At 36.3% G+C, this 21,041-nt stretch overlaps 1 protein-coding gene across 12 annotated transcripts in view; it reads left to right on the top strand.

Moving 5' to 3' along the window:
• Window positions 1-21,041, top strand: part of RAPGEF2 (Rap guanine nucleotide exchange factor 2) — a 310,785-nt gene that overhangs the window by 267,376 nt on the left and 22,368 nt on the right. For all 12 annotated transcript variants that reach the window (XM_020969701.2, XM_020969697.2, XM_020969698.2 and 9 more), the window contains 11 exons: window positions 2,011-2,147; window positions 2,734-2,892; window positions 6,674-6,826; window positions 7,473-7,637; window positions 9,878-9,985; window positions 10,083-10,286; window positions 10,401-10,509; window positions 11,085-11,331; window positions 15,976-16,133; window positions 17,958-18,198; window positions 19,713-20,096. In XM_020969701.2, the coding sequence (XP_020825360.1) occupies window positions 2,011-2,147; window positions 2,734-2,892; window positions 6,674-6,826; window positions 7,473-7,637; window positions 9,878-9,985; window positions 10,083-10,286; window positions 10,401-10,509; window positions 11,085-11,331; window positions 15,976-16,133; window positions 17,958-18,198; window positions 19,713-20,096 (2,065 nt within the window). The remainder of the gene's footprint in view (window positions 1-2,010; window positions 2,148-2,733; window positions 2,893-6,673; window positions 6,827-7,472; window positions 7,638-9,877; window positions 9,986-10,082; window positions 10,287-10,400; window positions 10,510-11,084; window positions 11,332-15,975; window positions 16,134-17,957; window positions 18,199-19,712; window positions 20,097-21,041) is intronic.

The following is a 21,041-nucleotide window of genomic DNA, read 5'->3' as shown; positions in this document are numbered from 1 at the left end:
ATCATTAGCAGGTTGGCTTGAGGAGGATGAGTTTTGGGACACAGCAACTCTCAAAAACAGAGCTAAAGGGTTACAATCTGCATTTCTGGAAGTAGTATCAACATCATCAAAATCACAGAGCTTTGAAATATGTCACCATCCTCTAAGGAATATAGGATCAATCAGATTTAGAGCTGGAAGAGATCTTAGAGGACATTGAGTCCAACCCTTTCATTTTACAGATGACAAAACTGAGGCTGAGAGAAGTTAATTGAATTGCCCAGGGTCACATAGCCAGTATATATCAGAAGCAGGAATTGAGCTGAGTCTTCCTGACTCCAGGTCCAGTAGTCTATCCACTGTGCCACTTAGCAGCCCATATTAAAACATGGGCCATCTGTAAGGAATGGTACTTAGTCTACGTTGGCTACAGTATAGAGTATATGGGGGGGGTGGAGTAGAGCAGTCTAAATAGAGGCTCAGTGGGATTTGCAATTTTACTATTGAAGTTGTAAATAATTGGGCAGATGCTTATTCATTCCAAAGATCTATTTACAGCTAGTTGTGCTAGCTGCTCTAGATGCTAGAGCATCTAGACTATTTCAGAAAACAATTTCAGAGTAGGAATCTTCTAAACATTTTGGTTAGCAAAAATCAAGGCAAAGAATTCATGAAAGATAGGGAGAAGGAGGAGAGAGAAAGAGAGAAAATTTAATTTTTTTATATTAATTAAAATGAATATTCATTCATTTAACTTTTTGATCCTTCATTCCTTATATTTCCTGATCCCATCATTGTAAACTTTTTTTAAAGCATAGTATCATATCAAAATCCTGCCAATTCTTCTTTCCTTGATACTCTCCCTGCTACTTGTCTGTCATACTTGGTGTCCCTCCTTGTCCAAGATAATTTAGTTGCTACAAAAGAAGTTTGAATATTATAATTAGGTTGAATGAATACTAAGAATTCACATTTACATAGGTTTATAGTTCTAAATCCTTTAATTTGATCCTAACTATAACTTTTTGAAGTGGGTAGTAAGTAAGCCTCATTTTACCAATGAGACTGAAACTTAGAAAAGTTGAGTGGTTTGTTTGGGATCACTCCCCCAATGCCCTAGCAAAGTATTCTGCACTTAGTAGGTGTTTAATAAATAACTCCATGTGAAAGGTTCAAAAGCATTGAATGGGGTAGAAGGAAACAAGTTGGACATTCCATCTAAGGAGTAAGACTTTTGAAAGACATCTTGAAAAGTCAATATTTTTCCATTTCAAAACCAGTCAGAACTACACCTAAATGATATTAGGAAGAAGACATTGGTGTACCCTTTGGAAGGTGTGAGAACTGTATCCACATCCTTTGCAATTAAAAATTATAGAATAGCAAAGGGGTGTGGTACCCAGAAAGAGGCACTTTTTGCAGAAAAATTACAGGGAAGGGAAGAAGGGGAGTAGATCAACACACCCCACTTACAAACAACGGCAGAATTCATTCCGGGACAGCAGTTAGGGTGTGAAGGGTATGCATTGGGGAAATTAGAATGTTTAACCTAGAAAAGGAGGATTCTTAGGCAGGAGGACGTGGGCATTATCTTTATGTATCTCAAGGGCTGTCATGTGGAAAAAGGATTCTCATTTTTCTGCTTGGCCTCAAAAGGACAGAACTAGAACCAGTTGTGAAGAGAGAATTTCAGTTCAATGTAAAGAGAAATCTGGTCATGGGAGCTCTTGGGAGGTATTGTGCTCCTCCTCCCTGGAAGTCTTCAGGCAAAGACAGAATGACCGCCAGTTGGGCATCTCTTAGAGGGACTTCTTGTTCAGTTGTGGGTTGGACTGGAGAGCTTCTGAAGTCTGTTTCCACTCTCATATCTGATCTATGCTTGTGTGAAGTGCCATTTATCTCCACAAAGACAGGATCATAGAAAAAAGAAAGAACCCTAAAATACTCTTTTGTTAAAACAATCAATAACGAAATCTGTTATTTGTCATTTTAAAATCAAGGGTGTTTTTTGTTTTTGCTTTTGCTTTTCAGAACAACTTCTGGAATTTATGCATCAGTTGCCTGCTTTTGCTAACATGACAATGTCTGTTAGAAGAGAACTCTGTGCTGTGATGGTATTTGCAGTGGTGGAAAGAGCAGGAACCATAGTGTTAAATGATGGAGAAGAGGTAAGCAAAACTTCCCTCAAGTTATAGAGGACGAGTTATCTCAGAATTGATCATTAAAATAACGTTAAAAACTAGCAAATGCTAAAAATTTTATCTCCTTTCCAATCCCTTCTTTTTTTACCTCTTTGCTATCCATGTCTACATCTTTCTCCTAAGTTTTAAATAACACAGACACCATTAAGCCCTGGCCTCCCATCTTTTCTCCAGGAAAGTATTCTATTCTACCATTTCAAGGGGCTTTGCTGGAATTTTTCTTACTTGTTCATATTACCAAGATTTATAGTTATCTTACCTTTAGTGTTTTATGTTTTAACCAATTTTGTTTCTATTAGAAACATTCTAGCTTCTAACTATTTACATATATAATGCTTTTCTAAAAGAATGAGAAGAAGTATTATTTATGACTCTGTAGTGTGTGGTTGTTGGGGTTTGCATTCTCCTCCTCCCACTTTCTTGGAGTTGGGGGGTGTATTAGAGATGATTTATGGATTTGTAATTTTAGAGGTGGATTTTGGGGGGGGAAGATACTATCAATGACAATTACCATTTTTACCATCTTTGTAATTTCTTCTTTTTCTGTGTTTAGCTGGACTCCTGGTCAGTGATCCTAAATGGTTCAGTGGAAGTGACATATCCAGATGGAAGAACAGAGATTTTATGTATGGGGAACAGTTTTGGTGTCTCCCCTACTATGGACAAGGAATACATGAAAGGAGTAATGAGAACAAAAGTGGATGACTGCCAGGTAAAAAAAAATATAAGAAACATATGTTATTGTTATCTTGCCAAGTGCCTAGTTGCAAAAGGGTATGCCCTGGTGTTGAGAAAATTTTCTTGAAACTTGCGCAGTGCTCTTCGGTCTCTTTGTAAATTATACATAGTACATTTATAAAGATTTTAAATTGCTTATGTTCAGTTCAATTCAATAATTTTTTGGTGCTTACTATTTACAGAATCAGGTGCTAGAAATACAAAGAAAAAAAGTGTCCTTAAGAAAGATTAATGTGGCCTCAGTATGAGAATGAGTATAAAAATAAACATATCCAAAATGTTTTTAATTTTTCAGAATTGTGATGGATAAATAAAGAGTATTTTGCTATTATTTAGAATCACTGAGAATATCATTGAGTACCATGCTTTAGAACAAGGGGAAGGGAGACTAATTAAAGCAAAAGAATTAATTGCAAGTAGGTTGCAAGTAGGGGCAGCTAGGTGGTGCCGTGGATAAAGCTCTGGCCTTGGAGTCAGGAGGACCTAAATTCAAATCTGGCCTGAGACACTTGACACTTATTATCTGTGTGACCCTGGGCAAGTCACTTTACCCCAATTGCCTCACCGAAAAAAAAAGTGTTGATCTACATGCTAAAATTTCCCCCTAATAAATTATTAGACCATAATAGAATGAACTAGAACTGTTGTGAAGAAAGTTAGTTATGGTGCCAATCAGTAAAAAGGGACTACTAGTAGTATTCAAAAGAAATGTGAGTCTTAAAATTGTGAAAATTATTATGTATTCCATAACATTTGTGAATATAGCAGAGAGAAGATGATGGCTATATGAAGTAGAGAGAACATTTATTAAAATAGGAAAGAGAAGATGTGAGACTTCATTACTTTTGGATTTACTTACCCATTGACTTCTAAAGAATGTTAGTGAGAAGAAACAGAAAGAAAAATAATTATAGAATGGAGTGGGTAGATTCAACATCTTTCAACAGAAGAAGAGCAATTAAATATATATTGGCTGTGAAAAAATTGAAACAGGTCAAATCCAAAGGCTGAAGGGCCAATAAAATATAAGATTAGTTGAAACAGTGGGGAGAAGTATCAGACTAGAAAATTACCATAAACTGGGAAAAAAAACCTACCAGAGTAATAGATACAATGCAATATTTAAATTCAATCACAGCATCTTGTCTGATTGGATCAGTTGATGCAAAGTGTAGATTTTTAGCTTTTGCTTATTTATTCTTCATCCATACCTTTTAATGCATCTAGATGAGAATTGGGTTTTGTTTTGTTTCGTTTTTAAGAAAAAATATAATAGCTGATCTGTTAAAAAAAAAAGTTGTGAAATGCTGATTTGAAAATTTCTATTATCACACTTATAAATTGAAAAAAATCTATAGGTATAGATTTATCTGCCCATTTACTCAGGTAAATAACAAATGGCTCAAGGAGAAATGGAATTTGTGGTCATATTTACCTTGTCAAGTAACTTCATTGTTAGTAGACATCGTGGGGAAAATAACAGCATTGCTTTAATGAAATGTTTATATTAAACATTGGTAGAGACGCCACAAAATAAAGACTAGTCAGCTCTCAATTATCCATTGTATGGCAGTGAGGAAAAAAAGCAGATAATCTCTGAAATCATCTGTATTTATATTTTCATTGCATTCTTATTCTTTGTGATACCAAGAATTTGACTCCTTAAAAACATTAGTGAATTATCAGTGAAGTCCTAAATCAAAAAAGAAGGGAAATTATCCAATTTCTCAATGCAAATTACTGATCAGCTTTTCTCTAATTCCTGCTGGGGAGATCTTGGGATGGTGAATTTGGTTAGGATGCCATATTCACCTGTTAATGAAAAAGAATGACATTTATTGTGTAAGTAGTTATATAGTAGAGGGAACATATGATTGTGTCTCAAGGTATCAGATAGTAATGTTAAATGAAATAATCAATTGCTATCTAAAATAACATTAGGTAGACCAGAACACATAAAACAAGCATCTGGGAAAAGCAAAGTTTTGAGGTATTTTGTCATGCTTCTATAAATGTAAGTCATACCTTGTATGACTTAAAAAGTTTCTTGGCTGACAAGTTTTTTTTATTATTTATAACATGGTTGAGTTTAAAAAAATAGTTACTGAAAACTTCTTTTTCTGTTGTACTCTTGGTAAGTGGACACTCAGCCCTTCATTATTAGGTACAATCTAGTGGATGAGGCATTAGACTTGGAGTCAAGGAGACCTGGGTTCAGATTGTGCCTTAGATACTTACAAGCTGTGTGACCCTGAGAAAGTTACTTTACACCTCTGTGCTTCAGCTTTGTCATCTGTAAAAAGTGAGGGATTTCAACTTGGTGAACTACGGCCTTATGGTTCCTTACAGCCTTAAATCTACTATGAGACAGTCATTGAGTCAGAACCTTACCTTACATGGAATAGGACAATTGTACCTATATATGTAAATATATAGTAGTGGGGAAATATAAATGTATTGACCCTGGCACAGAGTATGATCTAGAAATAATTATGTGAGTTTTATAGCCTGTTAGCAAAACTTTCTGCAAAAGTTACATAAATATATCATTCTAAATGTACATTACTTGAAGTTTATAATCTCTCTTATCTTTTAACTTTAATGTAATTCTGCATGGGAATTATATTATTATGTTTAGTTTTTTTTTCTGTTTGAATTAATCAATCCATAAGTATTTATTAAGCATCTTCTGTGTGTCAAGTATGGTACAACATCTTATAGTGGAAGGAAAAACAGTCTTGTCCCTCCCTGCCTTGTCCCGTTCTTTTTCCTTTCCTTTCTTCCTTCCCTTCCTCTACATCATTCTTTATCTAGCTCCTCCCATCTGTGCCTCTTCCTACCTCCTCTGATCCACATTCACTCAGCTGCTAATTTGTGCAAAAGGAAGAATAGTCCACATGAAGGATTTTGATTTCTTACCAGTGCCCAATATAGTTTAAGATGGAAAATGCTGGATTAGATGACTTAAAGTCTTTGTCTGAATTTCTTTTTATTTTATTTTATTTTTTCTTTTTGGCTGGGCAATGGGGTTAGATGACTTGCCCAGGGTCACACAGCTAGTGAGTATTAACTGTCTGAGACTGCATTTGAGCTCAGGTCCTCCTGACTCCAAAGCCAGAGCTCTATTCACTGTGTCACCTAGCTGCCTTTATTGTCTGAATTTCTATGGAGCATATTAAAGGATAAAGGGGGAAAAATTATTTTATGCTTTTCCATTTTAAACATTTTTATATAATTAGTATATAAGGTATATGTAATCTTGAAAAAGCAGCCTTAAAACAATGAGCAAGTGAGATTTAACAAAAACTTTTATTAATATAGCTCTGTAATGATGAAAAAATAGTTCTATAGGGGCAGCTAAGTGGCACCGTGGATAGAGCACTGGCCTTGGAGTCAGGACCTGAGTTCAGATCTGACGTTGGACACATAACACTCACTAGCTGTGTGACTCTGGGCAAGTCACTTAATCCTAATTGCCTCACTTTAAAAAAAAAAAGCTTTTATAGAGTTCTTACTTGACGTTTTCTCAAGGTGAAAAAATCAATGCATATAAAACAACCCTCCAAGCAATTAATGGAGAATTCTGTTCAGGTATATTTTGCTCTATTAAATTGTGTAGGGTACCCTTACTTGAAGTTTCTGGTCTAAATAATTTTAAAATTGTATGATCAGTTTATCTAAATTTATCTTTTAAAAAAATTCTTTGAAAGTTTTTTATTAATAAGTGCTTGGTAATGTCTCATCATACCTTCCAGTTTGTCTGCATAGCCCAGCAGGATTACTGTCGCATTCTCAACCAGGTGGAAAAGAACATGCAAAAAGTGGAAGAGGAAGGAGAGATAGTTATGGTGAAAGAACACCGAGAACTTGACCGTACTGGAACAAGAAAAGGTCACATTGTCATCAAGGTAATTAAAAAAAAAGCCAAAAAAGCTGACTATTCTGCAGAGTTATTTAAATAGTTCAGATCTGCCTAAAATTTTATATTTTTGGCATTATTTAATTTCAATTTTTAAAAAAATTTGTCAAGTACTTAGTCATGTGCAAGATACTTTGCTAAATTTAAAAAAAAATGACAGTGCTTATGCTTAAAGAGCTTACATTCTAAACCAGAGATGTCAAACCATGGGGTGCACACACAACACTTAGGACTAAACTGTAATTCAGAAATATTTAACAAAATAAATTTTAAAATATAGATGTAGAATATCATGTTAATGTGTGATTTTTAAGTTAATCTGTGATTTGTAGGTATCTTTATATACAATTTAGTCACCCCCATTTAGATTTGAGTCTGCTACCTGTGCTCTAAACAATCTTTTCATGTTTATGACTTCACATTAAAACTATAGAAGAAATTCCCATCTCTTTGATGACTAACAGTTTTAGATTTTTAATGTACTGAAGCTGATAACTTGTATTTTACTATATCAGAGACTGGTCACCAGTTGATCCTGTCTGTATTTGGGGACACAGCCAACAGATTAAGTGAATTTTCTGCTAGGCATATAAGATACTACTCATGCATGACAAATATTTCCTTATTTATTGTAGGGTACTTCTGAAAGATTAACAATGCACTTGGTTGAAGAACATTCAGTGGTGGATCCAACATTTATAGAGGATTTCCTACTGACCTACAGGACCTTTCTGTCCAGCCCAATGGAAGTGGGGAAAAAGTTACTGGAGTGGTTCAATGACCCTAGCCTCAGGGATAAGGTTGGAAAATAATTTTTATATCAACTTTTAAATACCAAATATTTACATAAAAGATACTCACTCTCTCTCTGTCTCTCCCTCCCCCCCATCTATATATATATGTGTGTGTGTATGTGTGTGTGTGTGTATATATATATATATATATATATATATATAAAATTTGTGTGTGTGAGACTAAACTTTAGGAGACAGTTAAATCTGCAACATTTTAGAACAGGGGCAATTAACCTCTTTTTCTTTTTGGCACCATGGATGTCTTTGGCATTCTGGGGTAACATATGGACCTCTTTTCAGAATGGCATTCTTAAATGCATAAAATAAAATGCACAGGATTCCAAAAGAAATGGGTTATATTGAAATACTTATACATGTATGCGTGTGGGTGTTTTATATATCTATACAGATATATATTGAAATATGTGTGTGTTGTTACCCTTGATTTTTCTGGTTAGCTCTGTGTGTGTGTGTGTGTGTGTGTGTGTGTGTGTGTGTGTATAACTATATATATTTGTATTGTTACCACACACACACACACACACACACACGTACGTTCATGGTACCCAGGTTAAGAACCCCTGTTTTAATTTAATTAAAAAAATTTTTTTTAGGCAATTGGGGTTAAGTGACTTGCCCAGGGTCACACAGCTAATAAATGTCAAGTGTTTGGTCTGAGGCTGGATTTGAACTCAGGTCCTCCTGACTTCAGGGCCGGTGCTCTATCCACCGTGCCTCCTAGCTGCCCCAAGAACCCCTGCTTTAGAACATCACATTAGAAACAATAATCTATAATACTTTTTTAATTAATTTTGAAGAACAGTTTGGAAGCATTTGGAAGTGTCAGTCCTACATATTTGTCAAGTATGTAGCCTCACACCTTATCAAGTTAAATTAAAATTCCATTAATTGAACTCAGGACTAAGAAAAGAACATTAGCATTAAGAGAATATTTGGTAATTTTAGAGAGCCTGCACTCCCCTTTATCAGGCATTGTGGTCAGAAGCTAGGTTGCAAAAGACTGAGAAGTGAGTTGGAGAGAAAGAAGGGAGAAGAAATCAATGTAAGGTAGTAATTTTAGGGAATGCCAAGGTCAAGTGAACATTTTTTGAGGATGGGGGAGCAGAGAGGGCAATGATTAATGTGACATTGGAGATGAGAAAGAAATGATTGAGGGCAGGTAGGTGGTATAATGGAGAATGCACTGGACCTGAAATCCAGGAAGACCTGAATTCAAATCTGGCCTCAAACACTCACTAGCGGTGTGACCTTGGACAAATCACTTAACCTCTGTCTACCCCGATTTATTTATCGATCAAATGCAGATAATAATACCAACTACCTCCCAGGATGTGAAGATAAAATGAGAATATTTATAAAGTACTTTGTAAACCTTAAGCGCTGCATAAATGTTCATCATCATCATGTAGGCTAGTATAGGGTGCTAGATCAAGAACAAAAGTAGAGTGGTTGCCCTTGGCAAGGAGGAAAGAATGGAAAACAAAAAAGAGAGTAGAATTTGGAGTGGGTTAGACAAGGAGCCTGTGGCAGACAGTCTCTGTTTAAGCAATATTGTAAAATTCAAAGTCCTTCATTGAGGAGGAAGGAGATGGAAAGAGAGGAAGGATTATCCCAGGACGTCTTGGAGAGAAGAAAGTTTAGACTAGCCACTGCCGTGAAGAATGTAGAATAGTTGCTCAGAGAAGAATTGTATTGCAACAACTAGAGCCTAGTTGGGATTAGATAAAATATATTTGCCATGAACCTACTATGAAATTATGCCCAGGAGCACTGAGCAGCTCATGAGTGGGAATGGAAAAGGCCAAGGTATAATAGTATACAAAGGGTCATTGAGGCGTGTGTGAGTGATTCAAGAGTAGCTGAGGGTATGTGGCTGAACTAGTCAACTATAGTGGGATCAAGATTGTAAAGAAGAAAGGGAGGTGATCAGCAGTGTCCCTCTCTGGCTCGCTATCTATCATCTATTCTTTCTCCCCAGGACATCTCCATCATCCACGTGTAGAAGCAACCCCCTTCCCTATGAAAAACAATTGGCAAGCCATTTACTCCATGAAAACATGGTTCTTAGAAAGAAAACTGTCTTTCTAGACATAGGAATTTTTATTGGATATTTTTGGGTGAATTTCAGAGTTTTGAATTTAAAACTAGTGTCTGGGGATTTTTCTGGAAATAATGTTAAACTTAAATGAGGAAGAAAACTTACTGAAGAATAAATTGACTTACAGGTTACACGGGTAGTGTTGTTGTGGGTGAATAATCACTTCAATGACTTTGAAGGAGATCCTGCCATGACTCGATTTCTAGAGGAGTTTGAGAACAATTTGGAGAGAGAGGTAAGATGATTTTCCCGTGGCTGCATTTCAAGTATTCATTTTTGCCACCATATAGTAATCTCTTTATATTTATGCAACCCCTTTTGAACTCTTGCAGAAAATGGGTGGACATCTGAGGCTATTAAATATTGCATGTGCAGCTAAAGCTAAGAGGAGATTGATGACACTCACGAAGCCTTCCCGGGAAGCTCCTTTACCTTTCATTTTGCTTGGAGGTTCTGAGAAGGGATTTGGTATCTTTGTGGATAGTGTGGATTCAGGTAGCAAAGCAACAGAAGCAGGCTTGAAGCGTGGGGACCAGGTATGCTCAAATGAACCACAACTTTAGGCTGAATAGCAGCACCCCTTTTTCTCTAATTAAATACATTTGTTCATAGGGTCATAGACTTGATATATTTTGTAATTTTATTTTCAGATTTTAGAGGTAAATGGTCAAAATTTTGAAAACATTCAGCTTTCAAAAGCCATGGAAATTCTGAGAAATAATACACATTTATCTATCACTGTGAAAACCAATCTGTTTGGTAAGTGTTCCAAATATCCACTTTTCCTTCCTTGTTTTTGAAGAGGTCCATTCTTTTAAAGATTTCTTCAGGCACCCCACTGTAATGACTTCAGTTATATAGAGCATTTATGCTTAACACTTCTTAGGGCTTTACTTTTAATGAACAGGCTGTAGAAATGCCTATACTAAAAGGTATATGGAATGTGTTGAATGAACTGGGAATTAAAATGCAAACCCATTCACTTAAAGATGGCAAGCGTATACATTTATTCTTTCCCTAAGGAATGTCAGAAATGTGCTGCCGTTCTGTTAGAGGCTAAGTGGTCACAAACCTAGAGGGTCCTGCATAGAGTAATACTGAGGGAGAAGGGCATAGCCCCAAACAGCATTAGCCTAGGGAGGGGAGCATAACACCAGACAGTATTCACCTTACCCATTCACAAGGATGGAATCATCTCCCACCAAGTTGCTGTTCTGCCTATCCCTTGTGAACCATCCTCCCCAGACATGTTGCATTTTCCCACTGGGGTGGGGCAGCAGGACTGTTGAGATTTTACAGTTTTTGTGATTTGGGTTTTGTTTTTTTCAATGTAGTGTTTAAAGAACTTTTAACGAGATTATCAGAGGAGAAAAGAAATGGTGCCCCACATCTCCCTAAGATTGGAGACATTAAAAAGGCTAGTCGCTACTCAATCCCAGATCTTGCGGTAGACGTGGAACAGGTGATGGGACTTGAAAAAGTAAACAAGAAAAGCAAAGCCAACACTGTTGGAGGAAGGAACAAGCTAAAAAAGATACTTGACAAGACTCGCATCAGTATCTTGCCACAGAAACCATATAAGTAAGTGCCAGGTTTTTATTTTCTGCATAAATGATACTTTAATGTGTGTTAGGAACCATGGAACAGCTTTGAAATCATTTTATGGACACATGGGTGCATTCTTAGTGTGCACATGAACAAAGCTGGTACGTTCCCAGATTTCATCTCTGAGACATCTACCGTTGTAATAGAGACATAAAGAAAATAATTTGATTTCTACCCCTAGTTATTCTACCCATGTGCCTTTTTTCTAAAGTTAAATGTGACTAGAAAGACAGTGTGGTCTACTGACTAGGGGGCTGGCCTCGGAAATAGCAAGACCTCATTTCAGGTCCCACCTGATATAAATGCTGGCTGTGACACTCTTGGGCAGATCACTTAACTTCTCAGTGCCCTGAGCAGTTTTCTGGGAGTATAAGTTGCAGGGCTACTGTGGATTGGCATTGGTAATAGGAATTTCTGAACTTCAAGTTCTCTGTACCAATGGAATCATGAGTGGTTTATCAAAACAAAACAAAGTGCTTTTGTTTTGTGGACTTTTCATTTGGGCTCTTTAAATTAAAAATGTGTGGGAATGGATGCAAAGGCAGAGGGCCTTAATGTCTATTCTGTGTGTTTAGAAATACAGAAATGAAATAATATTTTTTAAAGTGAAAAATCAGTTTTGCTGGAGTCCAAGTCATTCTGGGTGGCTTTTTTAAAAGTAAAGATTGGATTGAACTTTAAAGTGTCCTTTAAGTGCTAACATGCTTAATTTTCACTTTTGAAGCTTTTAGGTGGCACAGTAGTTATAGAGCATTAGGCTTAAAATCAGGAAGACCTGAGTTCGAATCCGATTCATTATACTTAACAGCTAGCTCTGTGACCCTGGACAATTCACTTAACCTCTGTCTGCCTCAGTTTCCACAATGTAAAACGGGGATAATAAATACCAACTACTTTCCAGGATTGTTGTAAGGATCAAATAAGATAACATTTGTAAAGCTCTTAGCTCAGTGCCTGACACATAGTAGGTGCTGTATGAATGCTTATTCCCTCCCCTCCCTTTTAATGGAAATATTGTAAAATATATTATGCACATACCACCTTGTGGCTTAACTTTTAAAGACATTGTATTGAGGTGTAGCTTTCTGTCTGGTCTTCCTATTCCCCCAGTTGTGCCCTTTGCCACTCACCACCAGCATTTTTCTCTCTTCCTTTTATCATGTTCCCCCAATACACGCTCACATACACACACGCTCACACACACACACACACACACACACACACACACACACACACACACACACACACTATATCTGTCACATGCCTTCCGGGGTAACCCAGAAAATACATTGGTTCTCAAGGACATTGCTGTGGATTTGAACTGTCTCCTCTATGATCTGGTTCTTCCTGTTATCTTTAAAAACCACAAAGTAGCAGATGGAACAGTTGCGACAGCTGGCTGAGCAGCAGATGTTCGTGGGAACGGTTCCTCTTTGCTGCTGCTTCTTTCTACCCTGCTTCCTTCACACTGGTCTCTACTGTGTCTCTGCCTTTTGGGGGCTGATCTTCTGCACTGCCCCTGTGTATTGCTGGTTACCCCTTCTAATTGCTACAGGTGACAACTGCCAATTTTTCTTTTGTCTTCTCTCTGCCTTTCTCCCCACTTTTTTCTTTTTGTCTCATCTATCCTGCTTCAGTTCTCCATTGAACTGTGTTGTATTGGATTGAACTTGAGTTTTGATTTGAGTCAAAAGTCCAGTGTCCTAGTCCAGGCTCCAAAACTCTCAGTGACTGTGGCCAAGAGATCAGTCTTCCTGAGCCCACGTTCTGTCTTCCATAAAACAGGCATGATGACCTCACAGGGTTATAGTAAAGAAAGTGTTTTATTGCAAAGTGACAGGTAACTGTGAACTCTTGTCTTTCACATGAAAGGCTGGCCTTTGTACGTGTGATGAGCCCATCAGAGTACCCTTTTCCTCCAACTTTGCTAACCATCTAGTCATAGCATTTTTGGTGTAGGTCCTAGAGCTAAGAAGCTCCCCTTTCTTGTGCTTGTTCATTCCTCAGTCCTCTGTGTTATCAGTACTGAGCACTCATAAAGGCTCTGGAGTAGAAAGTGAGGCTGGTGACTTTGCACAGCCCTTCCTCACTCACTTAACTCCTTGCAAGTCATGACATCTCTCTCCCAATGTCTTGGTCCTCTTCAAGAACAAAGGACAGACAACAGCAGCAACAACATGTATGACCTATATCAGATTGCTTGCAGTCTTGGGAGGGAGAAAAATTTGGAACTCAAAATCTTATAAATGTTGAATGTTGAAAGTGAATGTTGAAAACTATCTTTATGGGTAATTGGAAAAAAAAATAGAATACTGTTAAGTAGGAGGAAAAAAATAACTTCCAGGGGCTCTCTACCATCTACCTCCAGGATCAAATACCAAATTCTCTCTTTGGAGTTTAAAGCCTTTACCCCCTCCCTCCATCTTTCCAGTCTTATACCTTATTCTCATCTCTTCCCCCCCCCACCCCTTCCCCATATTTGAACCAATGACACTCCTCACTTCTTTGCTGTTTTAGGAACATGACATTAGATGTCTTTGCTCTGGCCATTTTCTCTGGCTTTTCCCAATTCCTCATAAATGCTCTCCTTCCTTATCTCTACCTCCTAGTTTCCCTGGCTTTCTGAGAGTCAGCTAAAAATCCCATAGTCCACAGGAATTCTTTCCTAATTTCTCTTAATTCTGCTGCCTTTCCTTTGTTAATTATTTCCTTGTTGTCTCTCCTGTTAGATTGTGAGCTCATCTAGGACAGCAACTGTCTTTTGCCCCTGTATGTATCCTCCCCATGCTTATCACAGTGACCGACACATAGTTGGGACTTAAATGCTTATTGTAGTAAATACATGTACAGGTTAGCTCAATAACTTTTTATGTACTGCTTTGTGATTAGAATAATAATAGTCACTATTCTGTATCATTCAATTTTTATGTAAATTCCAGTAGGGAAGAGCTATGAGTGGTTAAGTGAAATTCTATTGTTATGTCCATATTGTTGCGGCATTTTGACTTTTTAAAAATTTATAGGAGAATTTTATCTCTTTCTTCATGTTTGTAGATATAGATGCCTATAGAGAAATCTTGCCACTGATCATCTAATGAAGTTACAGTGATCTGACATTTAGTTTAAATAGTATTTTATTTTTTTCCAATTACATGTAAAAACAATTTTTAATGTTCATTTAAAAATTTTTTTGAGTTCCAAATTTTCTCCCTCCCAAAAATGTTAAGCAATTTGATATAGGTTATATATGTGCAATCATATAAAACATTTCTATATTTGTCATGTGGTAAAAGAGGAAACTGACCAAAAGAAAAAAAAACAAAAGAAAATGAAAATTGTATGCTTTGATCTGCATTCAGACTCCCTCAGTTCTTTCTCCATCATGAGAAAGACTTAACATTTTTTTAAAAATTACTTCTTTAGAAATGATACAGCAAGTTAACAATTTACTTGTTATAGTCTTCTCTAGTGTATTTTATGTTAGAACACCTTTCCCCTAACTTTCCATTTCCATTAAAATACATGGTACTCATTCTTCTGCTGGTTATTTTTTTAATGGAAGAGACATAAATGATAGATGTGGCCATGTCACATGATATTTGGCAACTTACTATGTGAAAAATGTTATTTACCATTTTGTCAGGAGTCTTTTGTTTACATTACTTAGTTATTCCTAATTTCCAAACATTCATGGAAAAATCTCTAAGAGATATTACTAATGACCTATGAATTCAGTACTGTTATTGTTGCTTTTGAGAATGTGACCCCAAATGAAAAAAACTACATAGTGTCATTCTTCCATAGTTATCTGGAACTGGCCAAAGTCTCAAAAAATGGAGATATTTATACCTATTTTCCCTAGGACTTTAAGAAGGTAATTAAAAATTTTATTTATGGGCAAAGAAATAATTTGAAAAGATTTCAGTATATTTCATTTATTTCAGAATCCAAGAAATTTCTGTGTTATTCTCCTAATTAGCAACGTGTTATGTACAGTCTGTCCATGAACTACAATGGAATTTCTTGCACTACAATTTTAGATGACATACTTTCCTAAGGGATAACTTGGAGAACTAATTTGTGACTTTCTGGATCATCTTCTCTTCCTTCTTAATTGTCTTCAAAGAATGAGTTATAAAGCACTTCAGTGACCAGATGTAGAAGTATTTTATTTGCCAATTGAAACTGAACAGATATTCCTAAATGAGTTTTTTTTTCCATGAATCTATTTCACTCAGTCACCAAACTGTATCTTTTCTTGACTATTGTGCCATTCTGAGAAATTGGCTGTTAATACTGGTTATTTTCTAGTAGTGTTAATAGTTACAGTGACAATAATATTTATCGAACACCAAGTGTGAGTGTGCACGTGTATGTCTGTTTGTCTGGTTGGGAAGAATTCAGTATCAGAGAATCATCATGTCATGCAGGTAGAAAATAGCAAATTCTGTTGGGTCTAAGTATTAGAAGTACTGAGCACATTAAGTGTATATGTTCATTACAAATAGATTTTTTTTATTCAGGTTCTGAAATGTGGGTGTTATGTATCTGGATAGCTCATAAAAACTGACATCATTTTGAACTGTTGATGTACTATTTGCTATTTTATTCCTTGCTCAGTGATATTGGAATTGGCCAGTCTCAAGACGACAGCATTGTAGGATTAAGGCAGACAAAGCACATCCCAACGGCATTACCTGTCAGTGGAACCTTATCATCTAGTAATCCTGATTTATTACAGTCACATCATCGCATTTTAGATTTCAATACTACTCCAGGTGAGCACCAAATTCTTTACCTTTTTTTCCCCTATCTGTACTCTCTGTCCTTTGTTTTAATTTTATAAAAGCAATGTTGGGCTATTAACATATAAGAGAATTCAGCTCTTTTGGAAAATCCCCTCAACAGATGGATGTCATATATTTTTTCTCAGTGGGAAATAAAGTCAGGCTCTTATATGGTTCTCAATACTATTGTATTTTTTCCAAATTAAATTTCAAATACTTTCATATTGCTATTATTAAGTACTGCTTCCTTAAGAACTGTCTAGTTGTTCAAGAATGTGAAAAAAATATAAACTATAGGTTAGTCATCCAAAAAATTTTAGGGAGGGAGTTTAGAAATTGGCAGGATTCATTCCCTTTAAAAAAGTATTAAAATGCAGGGCACGTGGATAGGCTCCATTGCATTATGTTTAACCTTGTTGGTGACATTGAACTTCTCTGTCTTTATGAGGACCTCAGAGGTACTATAGTAAAAATATCACTTGCTACCCTTTCTAGAACATTACTTTCATCATTAAATATTGTGCCTTTATAGATTTTATACTAATGCTTAACCATTCACTCACATATAAATTTAAATTTTTAAAGGTGTATGTGGTGTACAGTAATAATATTTAATCTGATATCTTAGAAAGTATTCAAAATAATTTTTAATGATTTTTTTTTAATTTCCAGATAACTAGGATGAGCTATTACTTTTATGGTTGTTGACCTTCTCCATGTCTATTACAAACCTTTAGATCAAGAGTGCTTAACCTTTTTTGTGTCCTGGGCCCCTTTGGTAGTCTGGTGAAACCTGTGGACCCTTTCTCAAAATAATATTTTTTAATTGCATATAATACAATACAGTTACAATTGAACTAAAGGATTGGAATGGCAATAAAGATGTCATTTCTTTTCTCATGCAAGTTCATGAAATCTCTGAAGACTAGTTACAAATCCCCTGTGGTTCTGTAGATCCCAGGTTGAGAACCCCTGCTTTACGTATTCAAGTATCCTACTCTCCTATTTGTGTTTTATCCAGCTTTGCCTCAGAGTGAACATCATTTCGTGCATCTTCACTCAACCTCTCCAAATCCCCTCGAACCACTCACTACCAGCAATGTTTAGCCTCTCTTGATAATGCCTTCTCAGGCTGTGAATAATATCTCCCTTTGAAAATCTCCCCAATAATTCTGGTCAGACTTCTTTTGCGTACCAATATTTATTTTATTTGTATGTTTGTTTTATCTTCCCTGTTAGATTATAAGCTTCTCTGAGAAAGAAAGAATGTATCTTGCTTCATCTTTATAACCCCAGAGTCTACCATAGCGTTGAGCATATAGTAGATGTATTAACTATATGTTGAATAGGATGAAGTAAAATAAATTGGGTAGTAAACCATATTATGAAAAACCAATTTAAGAGAGATTTATACTACAGATGTTTGTTCTCAATATGATGAGTTATGTTTGCTGGGTCACACTTAACGTTTATCTTATAACCATCACTCCTCTGATAATGTTGTGATAGCCCCATTCCAGTTCCTTGCCAAATCTCCTGAAGCACTATTTCATTCCTTTCCTGAGTTCAAAGTGCGTCTTCCTACCTAAAGATGTTGGCATATCTTTAAGAGAAAGATTCTAGAATTTGTGTATCTTTCATCTGTATATAGATCAAGTCATGACTTAAGGGAAACGCAAGTTGAGGGAAGAAGAAAAAAAGTACGGCATTATTGATCATAGTCAAGTTTTCAGGTCATCTCTTTCAGTTGGCTCCAACTGTATTTCCTGACCCCATAGTTTTCATGTGTGACTTCTTTTTCTTTTTTTCCTTTAGATTTACCAGATCAAGTTTTAAGGGTTTTTAAGGCAGACCAGCAGAGTCGCTACATCATGATCAGCAAAGACACAACAGCAAAAGAAGTGGTCATTCAGGCCATCAGGGAATTTGCTGTGACTGCCACACCTGATCAATATTCCTTGTGTGAGGTCTCTGTTACTCCAGAGGGAGTAATTAAACAAAGAAGACTCCCAGATCAGCTTTCCAAACTGGCTGATCGAATACAACTGAGTGGAAGGTAGATAACCGTAGAGCACACAACATCCATTTTTTTTCCTTGAAGAAAGTTATTTTTAAATTGCTTCATTTGCTCCAAAATGACTTAGAGTAATCATCCATGATTATCCAGTTGGCTTTCTGCTATAATTCCCTACCCTTCCGGTTTTCAGAGATGACTAGAGTGGAGTAGTCTTATAAATGTGTACATTTAACAGCCCTTCCCCTTATTTTTTTTAAACAGCCTTCCTCACCCAGGAATTATTTTATAACTGATAAAATAAATTGGTTGCACATTCTGTGGTGTTCTTCTGACATAAATAATTACTTGCCTTGGGAACATGTACAAATGGCCAGGCTGAATTCAATACATAATCCAAGAAGGGCACCCAATATTCCATATCCACCTATTCTCTTTAGGGAAAGTGACCTGGGAAAACTTCCATCTTATAAATCCATGAAACCCATAAATAGTTTTATTTTTCAAAAAAATACAACATTAACCCTGCCATTGCTGAAGTAAGCATACAATCAAATTTATATAAAGGAACAGTAGCAGGGCTGAGTGAAAATAATTTCTAGAAGTCTGAAATTTTTAGTTCTTGCTGTATCAATAACTAGTCAGACAATTAATGTGAGCCTCAATTTCCACACCTTAATAATGGTGATGATAATAAGAATCCTTGACCTTTACAGAGGGCTTTGTATACACTATTTTAGTTGATGCATTAATAATTTGCTTCACCTTCCTTACACAGGATTGTTATCAAATCAGCCGTTGAAGCTTTGATAGTTTCTTGTCCTTGGAGAATCTGTATTATGGGGGCAAGGTATAAGATGCTTGGAATTTCAGTAAAATAAAATAAGCCTGAGTTCATCTCAGGTGAAATTCCCTCATATTGAATTTTGCCTATTGTCAGATAGTAAGATTTTGGTCTTTGAGACGGGGATGATAATTACCTGCCCCACTGTATGAAACTCCTTTGAGATCCTAGTTTTCATTCATCAGTTGAGAAAAGGGGAAACAATACAGACAATCCTGTTGCCAAAATGCCTCCTGCTTTGGATGCAAAGGCAAAAAAAGAAAAAATGCTTTAAATCTTGTTTACTACCCTATGGTCAGAACATTCTTTCCAGCTGAGAGAACTAGAATGAGGCCCAGGGAGATCCACTTCAAAAGCTTTCCTGCCTCCTTTCCCAGAGCCCTTAACCTTGGTTCATTTGAATGAGAATAACTTTCAATTACATTAGGAGAGAAGGTAATAGGGGAAATTAAGTAAAGGAAGGAGAAAGAAATGGGGCAAAGGAGGGTAATCACTGTCTTTTAAAAAGCAAATTCAATTTGATTTGTTAGTCGAAAATTGTTGCCAGTGTCTATGTGGCATCAGTATCTATTGGGTGAGAAAACTGGCATATTTACTCTTGGAGTTGGAAAATGTTGTCAAGAGTCCCAGATGAATTTTCATTGGAGTCCTTTCATAAAATAGTGAATTATTCTTTCTAAGGATTATTGCATTGATGTTTTATTTCACGTAGGTATTATCTGAAAAACAACATGGAGACAGAAACACTTTGTTCAGATGAAGATGCTCAGGAGTTGTTGCGAGAAAGTCAGATTTCCCTCTTACAGCTCAGCACTGTTGAAGTTGCTACGCAGCTCTCTATGAGAAATTTTGAACTTTTTCGTAACATTGAACCCACAGAATACATTGATGATTTGTTTAAGCTCAAATCAAAAACAAGCTGTGTAAACCTGAAAAAATTTGAGGAAGTTATTAACCAGGAAACATTTTGGGTGGCATCTGAAATCCTGAGAGAGACCAACCAGCTAAAGAGGATGAAGACGATTAAACATTTCATCAAGATAGCATTACACTGTAGGGAATGCAAGAATTTTAACTCAATGTTTGCAATCATCAGGTAAGAGGATGAAGGTGATTTTGTCTGTCTTCAGATTCAGTCCAGCTTACAAATTCAGTCTAATTATCAAACTAAAGATTAAGAAGTATCTGAAAGAATGTTTGCAGTATAGCTTCGCTGGGTTTGATTGGTGAATTGAATAACTTGAACTACCAGTCAGCTCTTTCTCTGGGCTATGATCTTAAAGTTAATGATCTTATTAAAACAATTTTAGGATTTAGGCTTTGAGGACTTGTAATAAAACAGAAAGTGAACTGGTATAATGTATTCAGGGTCTTCTAAGTAGAAGAATTTACATACTGTAGAACTGACTCTAAATTGCAGGTATTTTGTATCTGTACATTATTGCTGAGATCATCATTGTTATTAATGTTTCACTTACTATATAGAATGTGATCACTTTTACTATAAAATATTCATTAGCATTGTTAGATTTTACTTCACCTTCAGGAGTTCACTTCTACTCCTATGCCTTCAAGTACCGTGGAGGTAGCCCTGGGTTTTTGGAGCCATGAAATGTGAACAGAGTGATGTCATAGAGCAAGTGCTGGACATGAAGCTAGTAGAGAGCCCAACTTTTATTGGCTCTGTGATCCTCAATAAGTCATTTCACCACTGAGCCTTAGTCTTTTCTCTTATAGAACAGGAATAATGATATTTCCACTAGCTCCTTTGCAGGGCTGGTGTGAAGGCAATGCTTGGTAAATTTCAGAATTTTATAGCAACGTGAGTGGTTATTATGGAATTAGAATATGTCAAGGGACTCTGTGTACTAGCTAAGTTTGGGAAACTCATCACCATAAAATTGGCCACCAGGTGATATTTTGGTTTTTTTTTAATCTTTTTGGCCACAGCAACTCATAAGACAGTCCTCCACATCTTGGAGAGGGGGAAGGTTTGCCCATACCAACTAATACCCATGTACCCATGTAGTTGTGGTTGCTA

Source organism: Phascolarctos cinereus, unplaced genomic scaffold (assembly GCF_003287225.1).
Source record: "Phascolarctos cinereus isolate Bilbo 61053 unplaced genomic scaffold, phaCin_HiC Scaffold_9;HRSCAF=440, whole genome shotgun sequence".
NCBI classification, from domain to species: Eukaryota; Metazoa; Chordata; class Mammalia; order Diprotodontia; family Phascolarctidae; genus Phascolarctos; species Phascolarctos cinereus.
The sequence above is the reverse complement of the archived record's forward strand: the minus strand, read 5'-3'. Positions and strand labels throughout refer to the sequence as shown.